Source organism: Physeter macrocephalus, chromosome 15 (genome assembly GCF_002837175.3).
Source record: "Physeter macrocephalus isolate SW-GA chromosome 15, ASM283717v5, whole genome shotgun sequence".
Lineage (NCBI taxonomy): Eukaryota > Metazoa > Chordata > Mammalia > Artiodactyla > Physeteridae > Physeter > Physeter macrocephalus.
In genome coordinates this window covers 40,837,540-40,854,451 of record NC_041228.1, presented here as the reverse complement: position 1 = coordinate 40,854,451, position 16,912 = coordinate 40,837,540, and the positions used below count along the sequence as shown (strand labels likewise).

At 45.9% G+C, this 16,912-nt stretch overlaps 1 protein-coding gene across 1 annotated transcript; it reads left to right on the top strand.

The window, feature by feature from the left end:
- The first annotated feature begins 9,788 nt into the window (after positions 1–9,788).
- Positions 9,789–10,621, top strand: LOC112062191 (hypoxanthine-guanine phosphoribosyltransferase-like). Its single transcript, XM_055091190.1, has one exon. The coding sequence runs from the start codon at positions 9,837–9,839 to the stop codon at positions 10,365–10,367; it is 531 nt and encodes a 176-aa protein (XP_054947165.1). The 5' UTR covers positions 9,789–9,836; the 3' UTR covers positions 10,368–10,621.
- The last annotated feature ends 6,291 nt before the right edge of the window (positions 10,622–16,912 follow it).

Here is a 16,912-nt window from a genome sequence, read left to right as displayed (position 1 = left end):
AGGTCTGGGATTCAAAACCAGCTCTGACTCCACAGTCCATACTCTTCTTGGTTCTTATTCTCTGACCCAGGGGTTCCCTTACATGGCTCTTGGCTCTTTTGCAGGCTTCCTCTGCCCTATTGGTCCCCAAGTGGCTCTTCCAGAGTGGGAAGGCTCCCTTTCCTGAGTGGGTGTAACAGCCCCCTGGCTGTCAAGGTGACTTAAGTTCTCACCTGGGCTACAAATCCCACACTAAGAGCAGCACTCAGCCCTGGACAGTCTGCCTGGTGAAGGGCTCATAGCTTACAAGCTCACTGAGGTTGTAGAGCTCCTGAGGGACAGAGAACACAGTTCACATGGCGCAAGGCAAGGAGCTGGGCTATCCTAAGAACACCACCCTGATTATTCCCCGGTAAAGTGTGGTAAGATTCTGGTTGTAGGTGAGGAGAAACCACTTAAAACACCAAACCAAACAAAATCTTTAAGTTCTAAAAACAGCCATATGTTGAGAGGTATCTGGATTTTTCTCAAAGACTTTCAGCCTCCCCCAGGCTTTTGCTTCTAACACAATGTGTTTTTCATGGCTTTGTCAACCTTAGTTTTATTAGTAAATGCCACTCGACCTGCAAACTAATTGTCCAGAGGCAAAATTAAGTTGAGGATGAGCTTGTAATCTACCCTGCCTCTCAGCCCACTTCCGTGTTTGTATAAGTTTTAAGGCTTATCCTGTCTCCCTGTTGCAGGCTCTTTGAATAGCATAACCGTGGTGATGAATTCCAGATGTTAAATGACAGAGTGCTTCAGGGGCTTATACGCTGTAGTTGTGAGTGAACAAATGTATTTTTTTCTTTGTGATTAAAAGGCTAAATAGCAGGTCATGTGTACCTATGCATGCAAATGGGTATTTATATTTTTGATCAGGTGGAAGGTACCTGGGGACTGTAAATGTCACTGATTGGTATAATATGATTGACTCTAAATGTCGGAGTGGCTCAAAAGACCAACTCTGGGGCAGAGTGGCCCAGATCTGTCAGCCTTCTCTCTGGGAGGTGTTGGATATATCTATTACCTTGTGGTGATGGTATCACAGCTGTTCATGTATGTCCAAACTCATCAAACTGTACATGTTAAATATGTGCAGTTCTTCGTTTTAAAAAACCAGAATAAAGGAGAAAACTGTTGGGAAAAAAATCTTGCCAAAGGGCACAGTCATCTTTGCCTATCTGTAAGAATTATCAACCTCATGCCTCATTCCTCTGGTTTTTTGTTTTTTTTTTTTTTTAGTTCCCAGAAGTTGCATTTTTTGATCATCCCATTTCATTCATGTGTTCATTCATTCATTTAGAAACCTTCAGCACTGTGCTGATCGAATAAATTGGGAAACAGCACAAATGATACACGGATGGGCCCTTTCCTCATGTCTAATAGAGAAGAAAGATACATAAGCCAAGAACTGCCTTAGAGTGTGTTAAGTATTCTAGTAGGGGAATGCCGTATGCACCATGACAGAGCAAAGGAGGAGACAGAACTTGTGGATAGGAGGATTGTGCAAGGTGAGTATGACTCAGCCAGATGAAGTGGGGAGGAGAAGGAAACGCCAGGCATCTGCAACAGCATGAGTAAAGCATTATGGGAAGAAATGGCATTCATGGTAGGCAAAGTGAGGGAACCAAGATTAGTTGGGTAGGACTTGATTTGAATAGAGTAATGTGTTAGCAGGGGGAGGAGCACTCTTGGCATTCTCTACTTACCCGATTATAGCTTTATCACACCCATCATAACTTCTTATTTACTTGTCTAGCTCCCCCACCGGACAGCATTCCTTTGGGGGCAGAAATTATGACTCTTTCAGTATCGTATGAACCCAGCATTCAGCACAGTGATTGGCACAGAGTGGGGAGACTCAGTAACTACTGACTGACTGGATGAGGGAGGAAGGTGAGAATAGCACATAGCTGGTGTAGTTACCAGGTAGTTTCCACAACAGGCCAGTCATACCTTAACTGCTTTCACTCGGTCTTAGAAGTAAGTGGCCCTTTCAGATTCAGACCCAGCATGCCTTCCTGGTGGTTACCCCTTTCTTCCTTCCGTGACTGCCGGACCACTCTGCTGCCTTCTCCTGGGTCAGCTTCTTTAGTTGAGTCAGTTCCTGCCAGGGTCACTCCAGCCTTTGAGAGACGGTCTCTGTCTGGTCAAGGCTTCCTTCCCCCGTAATCCTCCTCCCTGGTGTCCACCTGAATTATGACAACACTGACTTGCTTATTGTTTTAAGCCAAAAACTGTTTTTGCTCAAATATTATTGTTCTCATTCTCCTTCATAGTGTTTACCAAATATTTATTCATTATACAATTATATCATCGGAAGTTTCGTATCTGCTGGAATATGAGCTTCATGAGGTCAAGGATACCTGACTCTTCCCCTCTTGGGTTTCTGGCATCCGGCGTAATGCCTGATGTGCTCTGTAATGCTCAACAAACACCTGTAGAGGAAATGAATGTCACAACCTCCTAGAGAACTTGTTTATTGCAAATGTGGTGGTGGTTCCTTATACATTGTGCTCTGTTTGTCTGTTTCTATGGCTAGATTTTGAGCTCTCTGCGGGTAAGACTTTCCCATGTGCCCCCAGATTGTAGGATAATACTGGATTCTCTCGGACTCGAGAATTGAAGGACTATCAGTTTTATTTTTATGGCCGGTGTGATATCTCTGAGTCTCTCTTCAAGCAGTCCCCATGTTTCCCAAGCACAAGGTTGTGATGCTGTGATCCTGAAGCCCCTGAGGCTGACAGTCCTCTGGGCCACATCCCTTTATTGGAGATGGCTGATGTCAATCACAACATGAGGCAGTCTCTAATTCCATCTGCTGACCACTGAAGGTTTTCCTTTGGCTGTGCATACCAGCTCTCCTGGTTGAGTGCCCTCTAATATATAATTAATGATGGCTCTCAGCAGTTCACACATTCAGAAGTCTTTCTAGGCATGATCTCACCACCAAGCTGTGATGCCTCACTGCCGAGAGGTTCCATGTGGCCCTGGGGGAGGTCTCTCAGTCCAACCAGCCTGCAGATCTGGTGTTCAGTAATGTTATGAGCTTGGGGAGTGTGCCTGAATCCAGCCACTCATTCCCTCCCTGCCCCCCTTTCTTGGTGTTTTTGACCCACAAAATATATTCATGTTGATTTCAAATGGAGACTGGAGTATCCACTGGCCAGGCGAGCTTCCAGTACTAAAACCCTCCAAATGGTGAATCTTAATTAGGGTGACCAATTGTCTGGTTTTCCTGGGACCAAAGGATTTCCTGGAAAGTGGGACTTAAATTGTTAAAACCAAGACAGGCCTGGGAAAACTGGGATGGTTGGTCACCCTAATCTCAATAGAGGTTTGGATTAGAGAACGCGGTGGGTCCTTGAATGGAAAAAAGCTGTATAAAGAAAGCAGGTCTAGCCTGATTTATCCCCTGGGTTGAAACAGAGGGTGGTTTTGATAACCCCTTAAACCTACGATTGTTGTTAGAAGTGAGAGTAGTCTTGTAGGTTGACTGTGCCCACTCTAAAAGCGTACAGTTGGCTAACTCTCATTATTGACATTAATTGTTTGCATCTTAGGAAGCATTGGAATCGGGAACCGAAGACATATCAGAAACTCAGTATTTCAGTTTGGGTTCACCCAGGGGCAGATCCTGACTTGAGGATTCAAGTGCAAGTAGTTTGGGAGGTCAAAGAAAACACTGTAGGGGAGGAGGGAAGGAAGATAGGGCAGCAAGCTAGTTACTGGTGCTGGGTGACTGGCACTTAGCCTTCAATCTTTTCCTCTAGAGCAGAGTTTCTCACTATGGACATTTTGGGCTGGATAATTCCTTGCTGTGGGGACTGTCCTGAGCATTATAGGACGTTTATCAGCATCCCTGCTGTCTATCCACAGATGTCCATAGCACTCCCTTTCCCCTGGCTGTGACAACCAAAACTGTCTCCAGACACTGCCAGATGTCCCTTGGGGGGAAAATTGGACTGGTTTATAATCAGTGTTCTAGAACACACACAGGGTTATCGCAGCTCGAGGTGAGGGAGTTGGGGTATTTATACGCTAATTTCTCTGTCATTGGTTTGGAGCTGCTGAGGAAGACTTTGAAGGAAGCTCTCAGGCAAATGCTGGCACTTGGAAGTCGGCCAGTGTGCACTGAAGTAGAACCAGGCACCTGAGTGGGCGCTGGCAGCACGTGCTTCCGTCTGTCTGCTATACTCACTCTCTCTCTGCAGACCCCCTTTCTCCTCTCCTCTGTCCACACGGTGGAATATGATTTCCGGCCACACACACAAATCCCATCAGACTTTAAATTCTAATTCAAAGTTCCCAGGACAGACAATCTGATTCGCCAGACTTGGGTCAGGTGTTCAATCTGGGCTTATCCGCTATGACCATACAGTACAAATGTGACATTTCAATTCAGTGCAAACAGGCAGCATGAGGAGACTGGATGTCGGCAGGAATGGGCGGCTATTTCAGCAAACACTCCCCTGGCCTCTCCTACGTGCCAGGCTATGTGAAGGTACGTAGACATAGGACTTGTCAGAGTACCCAGAGAGGGTGAACGGAATACTGGATTTAGAGATAGAACTGATGCCTTCGTGGAGGACGTGGTAGGAAACATTTTTCCCCCTAATGGCCAGGTGAGTAACTGTGCCAGGGAGAGCAGGAAGAAAAGCTGAAGTAATTGTCTTTCCCTGTGCACACTCTTTATGGTGAACAGCAAAGTGGACATTTAGATGGGCTGGGGCAGTTTTCCACCTGGACCTCAAGATCAATTTAGGCCTCACTGACAAATTCTCTGAGGCCTTTTCTTATCTTAGAAGGGGTTGCATGATCTGGCGTTAGGTTAGCTGGCAGGCAAAGGGGGTGGTATGTGACATGGGGGGGTGGGGGAGATGTCCCTGTCTGACGGCCTCATCTGTTTGCTGTGTTGTAATAAAGGAAGAGCAGAGTAAGGGACCCTGGCTGCCAGCCCTTCTCATTGCCAGCTCCATTCTTTTCTTCAAAACAATCAAGGAGACAAAGACTGGAAACATAATGATTCTTTATCAGATCCTGGTGTGAGGAGATCTTTGCCCTTGATGAGCCTGCTTGCCCGGCAAGGGCAGAGAGGTTGGGTCATTATATGCTCTGCTAGTCCTTCAGATCCCTCTGCAGGAGGACAGCAGCTTCTGGTAGGCAGAGCAAGGCCGTTCCCTTTACTTGGAGCGTAGGTTTATTAGGGGCGGCTTTCTGCAGAGCCTGACAGAGGTTATGGGTGTTTGGCCAAAGCCTCGCTAGGTGGGCTGTTGCCTTATACAACCCAAGGGGGCACCAACCACATAGGTTGCAGTGTGAACGTTGCCCTGGGGTCAGGTAGCAGTGGCTCTGTCAAGTCACCCTTGACTAGTTCCCTCTGCAGAGAAGAGTCACTGGCCAAAATGTGATGGCACTCTGCCCTGTTGTAGCTCTAACCTTCTGGTCACTTCCCCGGCCTGGTTGTGGTAGGAGAGGGTGAACCATAGTTTGACTTAGCTTGGGTCCTTCTCACCACCTGGAGGACAGTTGATTTGTTTGTAATGGTTGTTGTACCAAAACTTGGGGTTCATCTGGCTGAGGGGAGGGCAAGAAGCATGGCCACAGCAACATAAAGATGATCAGTGATCCTTTTCCCAAGTAGAGTGATGGGGGTGGCCATGACAACGTGCCTGCTTTGCAGATCACCAATCACAGGAGGGTAATTGACCGAAGACCTTAGCTCTGAAATCCATCTCTCTGTTTGTGTCAAGGTCATGATTCTCACAGGCTGTTTCCAGCCTGTGGCTGAACGTGCTAGGGAGACTGAGGCAGGCCCGTTCCTGGGAGACCTGTGCATCCTCTGGTGGCCAGCTTTGGCTCCAGAGTTCCCAACTGCCTTGCCAAACCTTCCTTAGACTGCTGGCCGTCTTGGAGGCTTCTACCCTACCCTCCCTCTCGAGACTTGCCTGGCAATCTGACGGCTCTCCCAGCTTTCCCTAGCTCCCTCCCCATTTCATCTCTTAAAAGGTATTTCTCCTAATACAGTCCTTGCCCATGTAATCCCATCTTGGTGTCTGCTTCTCAGTGGGCCACACTGACACAGGTGAAAAAATAACAGTAGTAAACCAGGACTGGCTTCGAGAAACCTAAACAAAATTTTTTGGAGAAATCCTGAATGCTTTGATTGAGATTCCTAAAGACAAGAGAGAAGCTGATAGCAAGGACTTTGCTTGGTGAATATAAAAAATGAGAGCTCAACCCTTTTAATTCCAGAAAATGACCAATTTGGTTCAAGTAACATTGGTAGAGTGACTCTTATGTGCCAAGAAAGAGGCTGAGCATAGAATATGAGTAAGACATAGTCTCTGCCCTCACGTAGCTTGTGGTCTAGAGGGAGAGACCCACATGATTTGACAATTTTACTGAAATATGATTCTTGTAAGATAGAGAGTTGGCAATGGGACTAATTTAGCTGTGTAAAGACAGGAACCAGCTCCACGTAATAATTTCTCGCACCTTCCTAGGAGGCAGTGTTGGCTCAGGGAAAGGGGACTGGGTAGGCTTTGGAGGCTTGATTTGTGCCCGTGGAGGAATGAGAGGGATAGTGATGAAAGCAAGGTAAATGAGCCTTCCGTTCTAGCTCTAGGATGAAGTGCTGTGTATCCCTAGCACTTTTGTTTCTTTTTAATTAGCAAGAAAGCAGGTTCCCCCACTTCACCCATACATGGGTGGAAAAACAGCTCTGTAACGTACACAGAGATTAGACTTAAGATGTGTCTTCCTAGGAATTCCCGTCATATGTACATGTGTACAAAATCAAATTAACCGAGCCATTGTGTGCCCTCCAAGGCAACTTGCATTTAGCACCTACTGACCAAATGAAAACTACTCGGACAAGCAGGCAGGTAATTGGCCTCTTCTGGGCTCTGTTTAAGACGCCTCTCCTCTGAAGCAGCTGGTGCTACCAGGTTTTCTGGCAAAGCTGCTCTTTCTACAAGTAGGGCTGGGAAAGAGCACAGTACAATGAAAAAAAAAAAAACCTTGAACCGAAAACACTTGAATAAACAGATGCCTGATTTACTCCTCTAGCCTTTTCCTCCGCCTCATGATGCCTGACAAAAAGAGTCGAAAGTGATGGCTGGGGTAAGAGGAGGCCAGCAATATGTCACCCGATCAAGCTGAGACCTCAGGGGATGGAAAAGGCATTTAGCTCTAAGCTCAGCCATGATGCTGCAGCAAGACAAGAGCCCTTGTAGCTCCGGCAGCTCCTCCTTCCTTCTTCTTTCCACACGATTCAGTTTCATGCCATTTGCAATCGTGAGACAAAAGAACGTTCCAAATTCCAGGCCCCCATCCTGAAGCACCCTTCAGAAGCCCAGGGAAGGAAGCCCAGCAGCCTCGTGCATTCCTCTGGCCATAAGCAGTCAGTGGTGATTTTGAGGGATAGAACCAGACTCTGGGTTTTCAACTTTTAGCCCCAATGGGTAGGAAATCTCTTGAAGTTGAAAAGAAGGTTTTATGCTTTTAGAAAGAATATTAAAAAATGGCTGAGGCTTCCCTGGTGGCGCAGTGGTTGCGCGTCCGCCTGCCGATGCAGGGGAGCCGGGTTCGCGCCCCGGTCTGGGAGGATCCCACGTGCCGCGGAGCGGCTGGGCCCATGAGCCATGGCCGCTGGGCCTGCGCGTCCGGAGCCTGTGCTCCGCAGTGGGAGAGGCCACAGCAGAGGGAGGCCCGCATACCACAAAAAAAAAAAAAAAAAAAAAGGCAAAAGCTTCTTGATGCCCAAGGTTTATTTTTCTGTCCTGTAGAGGAGATCATAGCATTGGCACCTATGACTCCAGTCAGGTGAGAAAGTGCTGGAAGCCATCTCTTCAGAACACACTTGCCTTACCCATGGGGTGAAAAGCAGAAAGTATCTCAGAAAACCTCAAAGCCCATTTGCCTGTTTGCTCATCACCACCACTGCTTGCCATCTGTTGTGTCATAGATTGCAGTGTTCATCATTTTTAGCGTTGGCTTCCACCTACAAGAGTCCTGGGTGGATATGATGCCAGCCCCTGGGCCTGAGCCAGTATTGTCACCATCGAATTTCTCGTGGGGATACAGTGACTCTGGAGAGTGTGTGTGCCTGGTAGTAATGGGGGATTAAAAGGTAATAGTTTTGGTCTTTCAATTTGTGGGCTCTTAATTTGAGCTGTAGCCCAAAGATACCTTACGATGCTAGCTTGTAATAGGAACTACATCAAAATGAAAGAGCACCACACCGTCATGATGGCACTTTAATTTCATTCAGGGTCTTCTGGGCACCAAAGAGTTATGGACTCTACCCAAGCAGTTCTAGTGCTGTGTCACGAGGCTGAAGCCATAGATCAGGTGAGGATGCAAATGAGAAGCAAGAAAAGGGAGATGGGGAGTATAGGTTGTTCTTTCAAAGTTTTTTTCAGCTAATGGAAGGAGAGCCAAAAGGCAGAAGATAGAAGGGGGAATAGAAGGAAGTATCTTTTTTATTTTGGGGGGAGGGGGTTAATGGTAGAAAGTTAAACAATGAGGGGAAGACTTACCTTTATTTCTATTTCCTTCTCTTTTCTTCCCCCTTTCTCTTCCTTTTCCTTCATTTTCCTCCTTCCTTCTCAGTTAACCAATCAAACTCTAGCAGTGGAAGAGCGTGTATTTGTGAAAAAGAAGGATTACTTGCTATTTACTCTCCATAGACCCTGTCCTCTAAATAGGACAGATCCAACTAAGTAGTGCCTTTTATTTACCAAGTAGAGTTATAGGTGTAAGAACTCATGATTAGAGAATTCAGGAGAGGGCTAAATTGCAGGAGACGAAAAAAAGGGGCTGGGAACTGGGAATTTCCAGTAGGTTGGGAAGACTGAAGATAGCAAGGCTGTGAAATCTGCATGGGACAAATGTCCAGAGCAAATAAGGCAACTAGGCGCACACTGGGACTCTGAAGGGAAACAAATTGACTGATTCTGGGTTTTTATTAATTTTCACTGAGTGATGTGTCATCGATCCTCCTTCATATTTCCTTAAGATTTTCAGCAAAAATCTGTATTAATTTCTAATGCTTGGCAGAATGGGATTTGCTTTTTAGGATCTGCCATGAAGTGCCAAATCCTGCTTGGAGTGAGAACAGAGGATGCTCATTGTATTCTGTAGGATGCTTTTGGCTGCAGGGAACATGAAAGCCGACAAGTGGTTATCTAACCAAAAGGTGTTTTACTGTTTATTTAATAAGTTTGTAGGCAGGTGGTTCTAGGACTGGTTGAACACTTCTAGAATTCTGATGCTGGTGCAGAATCTCTGGAATTCTCCTGATCTTCTGCCCCTTATAGTTGCAAGATGACCCAACACTCCACTTGAGAGCAAAATGAGCCCCTTTCTTCTCATTAGGGAGAAAAAATATCTTTCTCAGATGCCTCCCATAGATGTTCCTATGCTTCTCACTAGTCAGAAGTGGGTCACATGACCACTCTAGCTGCAAGAGAGGCATAGAAAGCAAGTGTCTGGTTTTTCTCAGCATCTGTAGCGAGAATGAGCAAGGGAGAAAGGTGATTGGGGATGACAGTTGGACAGCCACTGTTGTGTGCTGTGTGTGCAGGTATTTGCAGGCACTGTAAGTCCTCATCAAGTCTTTGTAAGTCTTCAAGAAGATTTCCGGGCGGGCGGTGGCGGCGAAGAGCGCTCGGGCGGACTACTCTGCTTTCCCGCGCGGTGCCGCCTCCTGCCGCGCCTCCACCTTCTTCTTGGCCCCGCCGCCGGCTTCCTCCTCCCCTAATCATTATGCTGACGATTTGGAAAAGGTGTTTATTCCTCATGGACTAATTATGGACAGGACCGAACGGCTGGCTCGAGACGTGATGAAGGAGATGGGAGGCCATCACATCGTGGCCCTCTGTGTGCTCAAGGGCGGCTATAAATTCTTTGCTGACCTGCTGGATTACATCAAAGCACTGAACAGAAATAGTGATAGATCTATACCTATGACTGTAGATTTTATCAGACTGAAGAGCTACTGTAATGACCAGTCAACAGGTGACATAAAAGTAATTGGTGGAGATGATCTCTCAACTTTAACTGGAAAGAATGTCTTGATAGTTGAAGATATAATTGACACTGGCAAAACAATGCAGACCTTGCTTTCCTTGGTCAAGCAGCATAATCCAAAGATGGTCAAGGTTGCAAGCTTGCTGGTGAAAAGGACCCCGCGAAGTGTTGGATATAGACCAGACTTTGTTGGATTTGAAATTCCAGGCAAGTTTGCTGTAGGATATGCCCTTGACTATAATGAATACTTCAGGGATTTGAATCATGTTTGTGTCATTAGCGAAAGTGGAAAAGCAAAATACAAAGCCTAAGATGAGAGTTCAAGTTGAGTTTGGAAACATCTGGAGTCCCATTGAAGTCACCAGGAAAATTATCAGATGTTCTAGTTCTGTGGCCAGCTGCTTAGTAGAGCTTATTGCATGTATCTTCTAAGAATTTTATCTGTTCTGTATTTTAGAAAGGTCAGTTGCTGCATTCCCGAACTCTTTATTTGCACTATGAGCCTATAGACTATCAGTTCCCTTTGGGTGGATTGTTGTTTGACTTGTGAGTGAAAAACCTCTTAAACCACACCACTATTGAATGAAAATATTGAAATTGTATCTGTAAGAAGCATTGAAAGAGGAGAATATATTAGTTTTTTAATTGGTATTTTAATTTTTATATATTCAGGAAACAACAGAAGTGATTGAATATTGTTAATTATACCACTGTGTGTTTAGAAAAGAAGCAGTCAGTTTCATATCAGTGACAGCATTTAGAGGTATGGTTATGTTGGACAAACCATATGTCCTGGAGTTATTTTAGTAGGTTTCAGTAGTATTAACTGTATTTTCCAGCTTGTTCAGATTATTTCTGGCGAATCTTTGTCAGCAGTTCCTTTTAAATACAGGTCAATAAGTTCTAAAAACCTACCACTTTTTGAAGTCTTCAATGTAAAAATCCTTAAAATAAAGGCTGTCTCTTTAAAAGAAAAAAAAAAAGATTTCCTCTACATTTCCATAAGAATGGATTTTTGTTTTCTCATTTTCCAATGTCTGCTTCCTCTATAGGATCACCTCTGAAGTTTTAGAAGACATTTATTTGTATCCTTATCCTTGCAAAGTAATTGAACTTTAGAAAAATTCCTCAGTCATTTTCACTTTTCCCCCTATGGGATATATATCACCTAACCGTAAAAGACACAGCACGTGTTTCAGAGCACAGAATACCAGCTGGGCACTGAGTGAGCAGGAGTCTGTGGTCGGCATGGCCCAGTTTTAAGGAACTTGGTTTTGTGATTGTATCCTGCTAAAGCACCACAGTCCTGGCTTCCAAGTAAGAATTTCCTTTACCTGGCTTTTTAAAAAAAAATTTTTTTAAATAAGTGACTTCAATATAACTTTTTTAAGGGGAAAAAAATCCACTTACCCTGAGCCTCTCTTGACAGTAGAAGGCTACTAGCTGCTCGGATATTTTAAGGAAGGCCAGTTGCTGATAATAAAAAGGAGTTTACTGGGACACTCTGAAGAATGGCTTCCAGACTCAAGAAGATTGAATGTTGTGTTTAATGGTCACCTTCAGAAATCACTGGTTTTATGTGCTTATGATATATCAGTTAACCCTGTACTTCAGTGAGTCACATAACTCTTGCAGCCTTTCTGCTCCTGCTGGGTACGTGTAAATCTTGATGACAATGACCTCTCTATCTGTTGGCCTGTTCCCAACCTCTGTGTGGGCCGGCAACGTGGAAGCACACATCCATTCTTGTCTTTGGGTGTTTTCTTGAGTTGAGTAAGCACATCTCTCCAGTTCAAAGAGTCAGTAATTTACCTTGAACCACACTGTTCACTATTATTTGTGGGGCTTTCTGGTAAATGGTTCTTAGAAGCTCTTGGGCAGAACTGTGTTTAGAGGGATTTGGAGGAGGGGGGTGGGATGTGTCACCTCTGCCAGGCGGGTCCCCCCTGCCCCCACCCGGCTCTGTCTCATCTGCTCTGGCCGCTGCTCATGTTCTGTGTCTGCTTTGGGCTCCCACCTGGCTGGTGCAGAGAGAGAATAACCATCCTGTCTTCAAGCTAAGCACTGTTTTTCAGAGGAACCACTCACAAGTTCATGATGGAGTCATGTTTATTAGGGCTGGTTCCAGGAAAAGCAGGTGTAGAGGCGTGTATATGACACCAGGTATTTAGATGTTGGTTATTTCATCTACTAACTCAGGCCTTAACAGGTTGTGTCTACTACAGATGGGTGTTGTGCCTTAATAATTTCCACTGTGCCTGTGCCTGGAGCACTTAAAATTTTCGTTGACTGAGTTGAGCTCATGAAAGGTCACTTAACCCCAATTGGAACCAGTTTTCTCCTTTGAAAATGGAATTAATAATGTGTGTCTCGAAGGGAAAGGGCTAAATGAAATGTTTGCATAAAATCATTTACCGTAGTGCCTGGCATTCAATAGTTGTCCAAGGGGATAGTATATCTTATGTCTCTTTTTCTTCGGTGCCTCTTAGTCACTGTCTTTCCTCTCCCTGGTGACCTCCCAGTTCTTTCGGGTACTGAAAGCCCCTCTTCTTTCTACCTTGTTTTGTTGGTCCTGGACTAGGAAAAGTATTTATGCTAAGGTGTAAATGTTGGAAAATGACGGAACCTGTGGATGATGGGATATTTGAGGTTAGCTTAGGGTATGTGACCGAGAGAGGAGGAGATGGGGATGAAATGGGGTCGGCAGGGAGTAAAATTCACTTTGCAGAGATGTGTGGGAGGGGAGAAAAACGGTGCTGGCAATTTTTCTCAAAAACCTTGTGTTAGTGTTCCAGGGATATCTGCAACCTCTTTTCTTACCTGGAGAAGAACAGTGGAACAATCCAGGGCCTGCGGAGGCATGATTATGAAGACTAAGACTCTTTAGTTTGCAGGGTCAAGGTTGAAGGAGCATAGGCTTAAACTTCTATAAAATCAGGTAAGACTAGGGGCTGTGCTGGGAGCTTCAGCATGACCCTTTAGGTAGACCTAAGAAATACGTTACAATTCCAAGGTGGTCTAGGCTGAAGCTATAAATAGGTCCAAGAAGCATGTAGTTAAATTCATGGAAGATGAGTACTTAAGGGAACCTTTAGTTGCATGCACAAGTTGTGAGATTGACCTCACAGAGGAAGGTGATTTCCTTCTACCTGTTAGACTAGATGCTCTGTCAGGGACAATATGAGGATGTAGGGGGCACTGGTCAGATCTGACATGTAGAAGGAGAAGGCTCAAATTGTGTTTATTTACCTCTGAATGAATTTCATTGCTTATAGTCTTCTACATTGGGAAAGACTTTTCTCTATTGAGAAAAAGATTTTATTTCTATTTGTTTGTTTTCTTAATAAACACACATTGAGTGTCTATTCAGGGCCACCCACCAGAACTTATTCCTCTTATGGCTGGAAGTTTGTACACTTCAACCAACATCTCCCCATGCAACCATTCACCCTCCCAGCCTCTGACAACCATCGTTCTCCTCTCTATTTCTATGAATTCAGCTTTTTTTAGGTTCCACATATAAGTGAGAATATACAATATTAGTCTTTCTCTGACTTGTTTCATTTTGCCCGATGACCTCAAGGTCCATTCATGTTGTTGCAAAAGGCAGGGCTTCCTTCTTTTTAATGGCTGAATAATATTTGTATAAATATTTACATTTAATATTTATATAAGTATACATTTTTTTCATATAGAAGGAAGACTAAGAAGTGTGTTTTCTGCTGGGCAGCCGTGTGCCCAGGTATAATTCTATAACACTAGCAGAGGAGAGAATAGATTTGGGGACAGTGAGCCATACCCTTGTGGGTCAGCCTGTCTCTTTCCTGCATCTCTTCCAGTCATGACAGTCCAGATGTCCTAGACCAGACGTCCCAGAGAGGGAAAGAGCAGGAATGGCCTAAAACAGAGGAATGACTATGTGCCTTTGGGACCATAAAGAGATAATAGCCCAGAAATCCAGGCTTTCTTGAAAGACAAGAGGAAGCCCTGAATTTTCCAACTCCCACTACATATTAAGAATAAAGCTTAGTGGATTAGAACCTAAGGCATAGGCAGAGAGAAAATAGGACAGGATGCAAGCAAAGTTCCTCCACCTGAGACGGGGAGAGGAGGGAATGGTGAGCAAGGAGAGAACAGAAATGCTGGGTAGGTTGAGGGAGAAGCCAAAAACAGAGGAGATCTTGGGTCTCCAAAGCTCCTCTGGAATTCTGGGAGGATTCTGCCCTACTACGTGGGGTGGCTGCAGTGGGAATGGCAGCCCAATAGAGCATATCAGCAGAAAAAGGGCCTGAGAGACTCCCCCAGTCCTCCTTCAGCTCCTGTATGGATGGAAAGGATCCAGAAAGTTCCCTTGTTCATTGAAAAATCATTTATTGAATTCCTACTGTGTGTAAGGCTTTGTTCTATGCACTTGAGATACCCTGGTGAACAAAACAAGGATCCTTGCTCTGCAGGAATGAGGCAGGACGAGGGAATGGGGAAGAAAGATACACAAACAGACATAAAAAGTAAGTAGCTTATAGATTTTGTTATGTAATAAGTGCTGTGGAAAAATGGAAATGTAGAACAGGATGAGGGGCCTCATGAGGTCGCAGTGGCAGGAAGTAGACAGCATCAAATGGGCAGGGGAGGTCACATGGAGAAGGGGAGGGTGAACAAAGGCATGAAGGAAACAGGCATTTGGCCAAGTGGGTGCGGGGACAGAGCCAGAGGGACCAGCTCTGTGGTGTTCTCTCTCCCCAGTGTCTGCCAGCCATGGGGCTACCGGCAGACATGCTTGCCTTCCTCCAGCTTCTGACCCTTCCGTCTACACCCTTTTCCTTTCTGATTCTGCCTTCTGCTTCCTTCTCCATCCTTTCCCCTCCCAGCCGTGAGTTGGAGTCAGCAAGGCGGCCAGCGTGATGAGTGGGGTAAAAGGGATGTGAGAGTGCCAGAGGGGGAGGGGTGAAGTCAGAGAGGGAGCGGGTGTCCGCTCAGTGCAGCCTCACACCTTGGCTTTTAACCTGAGTGAAATGAGAGCCACTGGAGGGTTTTGAGCAGAGGAGTGATGGGACCTGAATTTTGTTTTAAAAAGATCACTCTGCCCGCGCGATGCAGCTGCTTCCCACTAGCTATCTGTTTTACATTTGGTAGTGTATATACGTCAGTGCTACTCTCGCACTTCGTCCCAGCTTACCCTTCCCCCGCCCCGTGTCCTCAAGGCCATTCTCTACATCTGCGTCTTTATTCCTGTCCTGCCCCTAGGTTTGGGCAAGAGGGAGGGGATAAGGGGATATATGTATACATATAGCTGATTCACTTTGTTATACAGCAGAAACTAACACACCATTGTAAAGCAATTATGCTCCAATAAAGATGTTAAAAAAAAAATCACTCTGCTACTGTGTTGAAAATAGCCTGTGGGTGGCAGGGGTGGAGGTCAGGAGACTTGCTGGGTAGCTGCTGCAGTCATCCAGGCAGCAGACCATGTGGCTTGGATCTGTGAGAAGGGTGGTTGGATTCTGTGCCTTTAGTGGGCACTCAGAAAATAACTGACAGTTGAGAAGCAGTGAGCCTGCCCCCCTGGGGTCACTATGGCGGGGGGCAAGGTGAGCATGCCTTTGGGGGGCCTTGAGGTAGGCAGTCCATAGATCAGAAGAAGGGCGTGGGTGACACTCTGAGGCACCCAAGAGCCAAGGTGGGACTGATTCAGCCAGTGGGGGGTCCCTGGGCCCTATCCCAGCCAAGGAAAAAGAGCACGAACGTCCCCAGTGGCTGATGCTTCAGAAGAGTTTGCAGTAGACAGATGCCAATGCCCAGGAACCAGGAGGCATCACAGCGCTCAACAGAGGGTCACAGGGCACCCCTCCTCTCAGCACCTTGAGGAAGCAACATCACCGTACTTGCCATGTTAGGATGGAGTAAGGGATGTTAGGATGGAGGAGGGGCAGGGGAGACCCTTGGAGAAAGAAACCTTTCGGAGTTACCCCCGAAGTAACTTTGAACTTCGAGAGAATATTTACCCTCTGTGAAAATGCTTTAAATGGGAAGAGACCGGGTAAACTTAACTAGCAGATGTATTATTTTTCTACTGGGCCTGGAAATGGGAACTTTCGAGCAGGCTCAGTTCAGACATAGGAATATAAAAGAAGCAACAGTTCTGCACACTGGAATGGTAGTGTGTGAACGTCAGACCCTGGATACAGGTGTTAGCAGTTGGAAAAAATAATCAAGGCCCTTTTTGATCACGGTGACCAATTCTGGCTCCTAGATTTTAGTTCTGGTTGGCTTCCCTGCCTAAAGGAGTGACTGAATGGTAGGCATTTCTTGCAGGAGGAGAGATTTAGGTCAGCTGGACCTTTCCAGACCTCTCTTGTGAAACCAGGTGAGTCCTGAATGCGATGGGCATGGACACGGCTGACCTTCCATAGCCGAAGATGCTTTGGGGACTGTGGGGCAGATCCTTAGAAATAACTAGTCCGAAGGGAACAGCAGCAGCGTTACTTTAGTTTTGCACCCATGAAGAAAACCCCCGTGGGTAATGCTGGAGTAACAAGCACTGAAACAGGAAGTCTTCTCTTTTCTAAAAAAAATCCATGCATTCTCCCAGCCCCCATTCCTGGCAGCCACAGCATTGGGCGTGGAGCTGCTCTTTGGAGCAGCCATCTTACTCTGCTGGGTTCCCCAGTGGAGATCGGCAGGCGGCTGGAAATGCTGCTCTCAGCTTCACAAACCCTCTCTTAGAGGGTACATAGATGCTCTGGGGGGTCCGGTGGGGAAGAAAGACATTTTCTTGGATCATGGCCCATTTATTACTTCACACTCCGGGCATGCTGTGATGTCAGACTCTACCCTGAAGCCTTGCAGAGGGATGCAG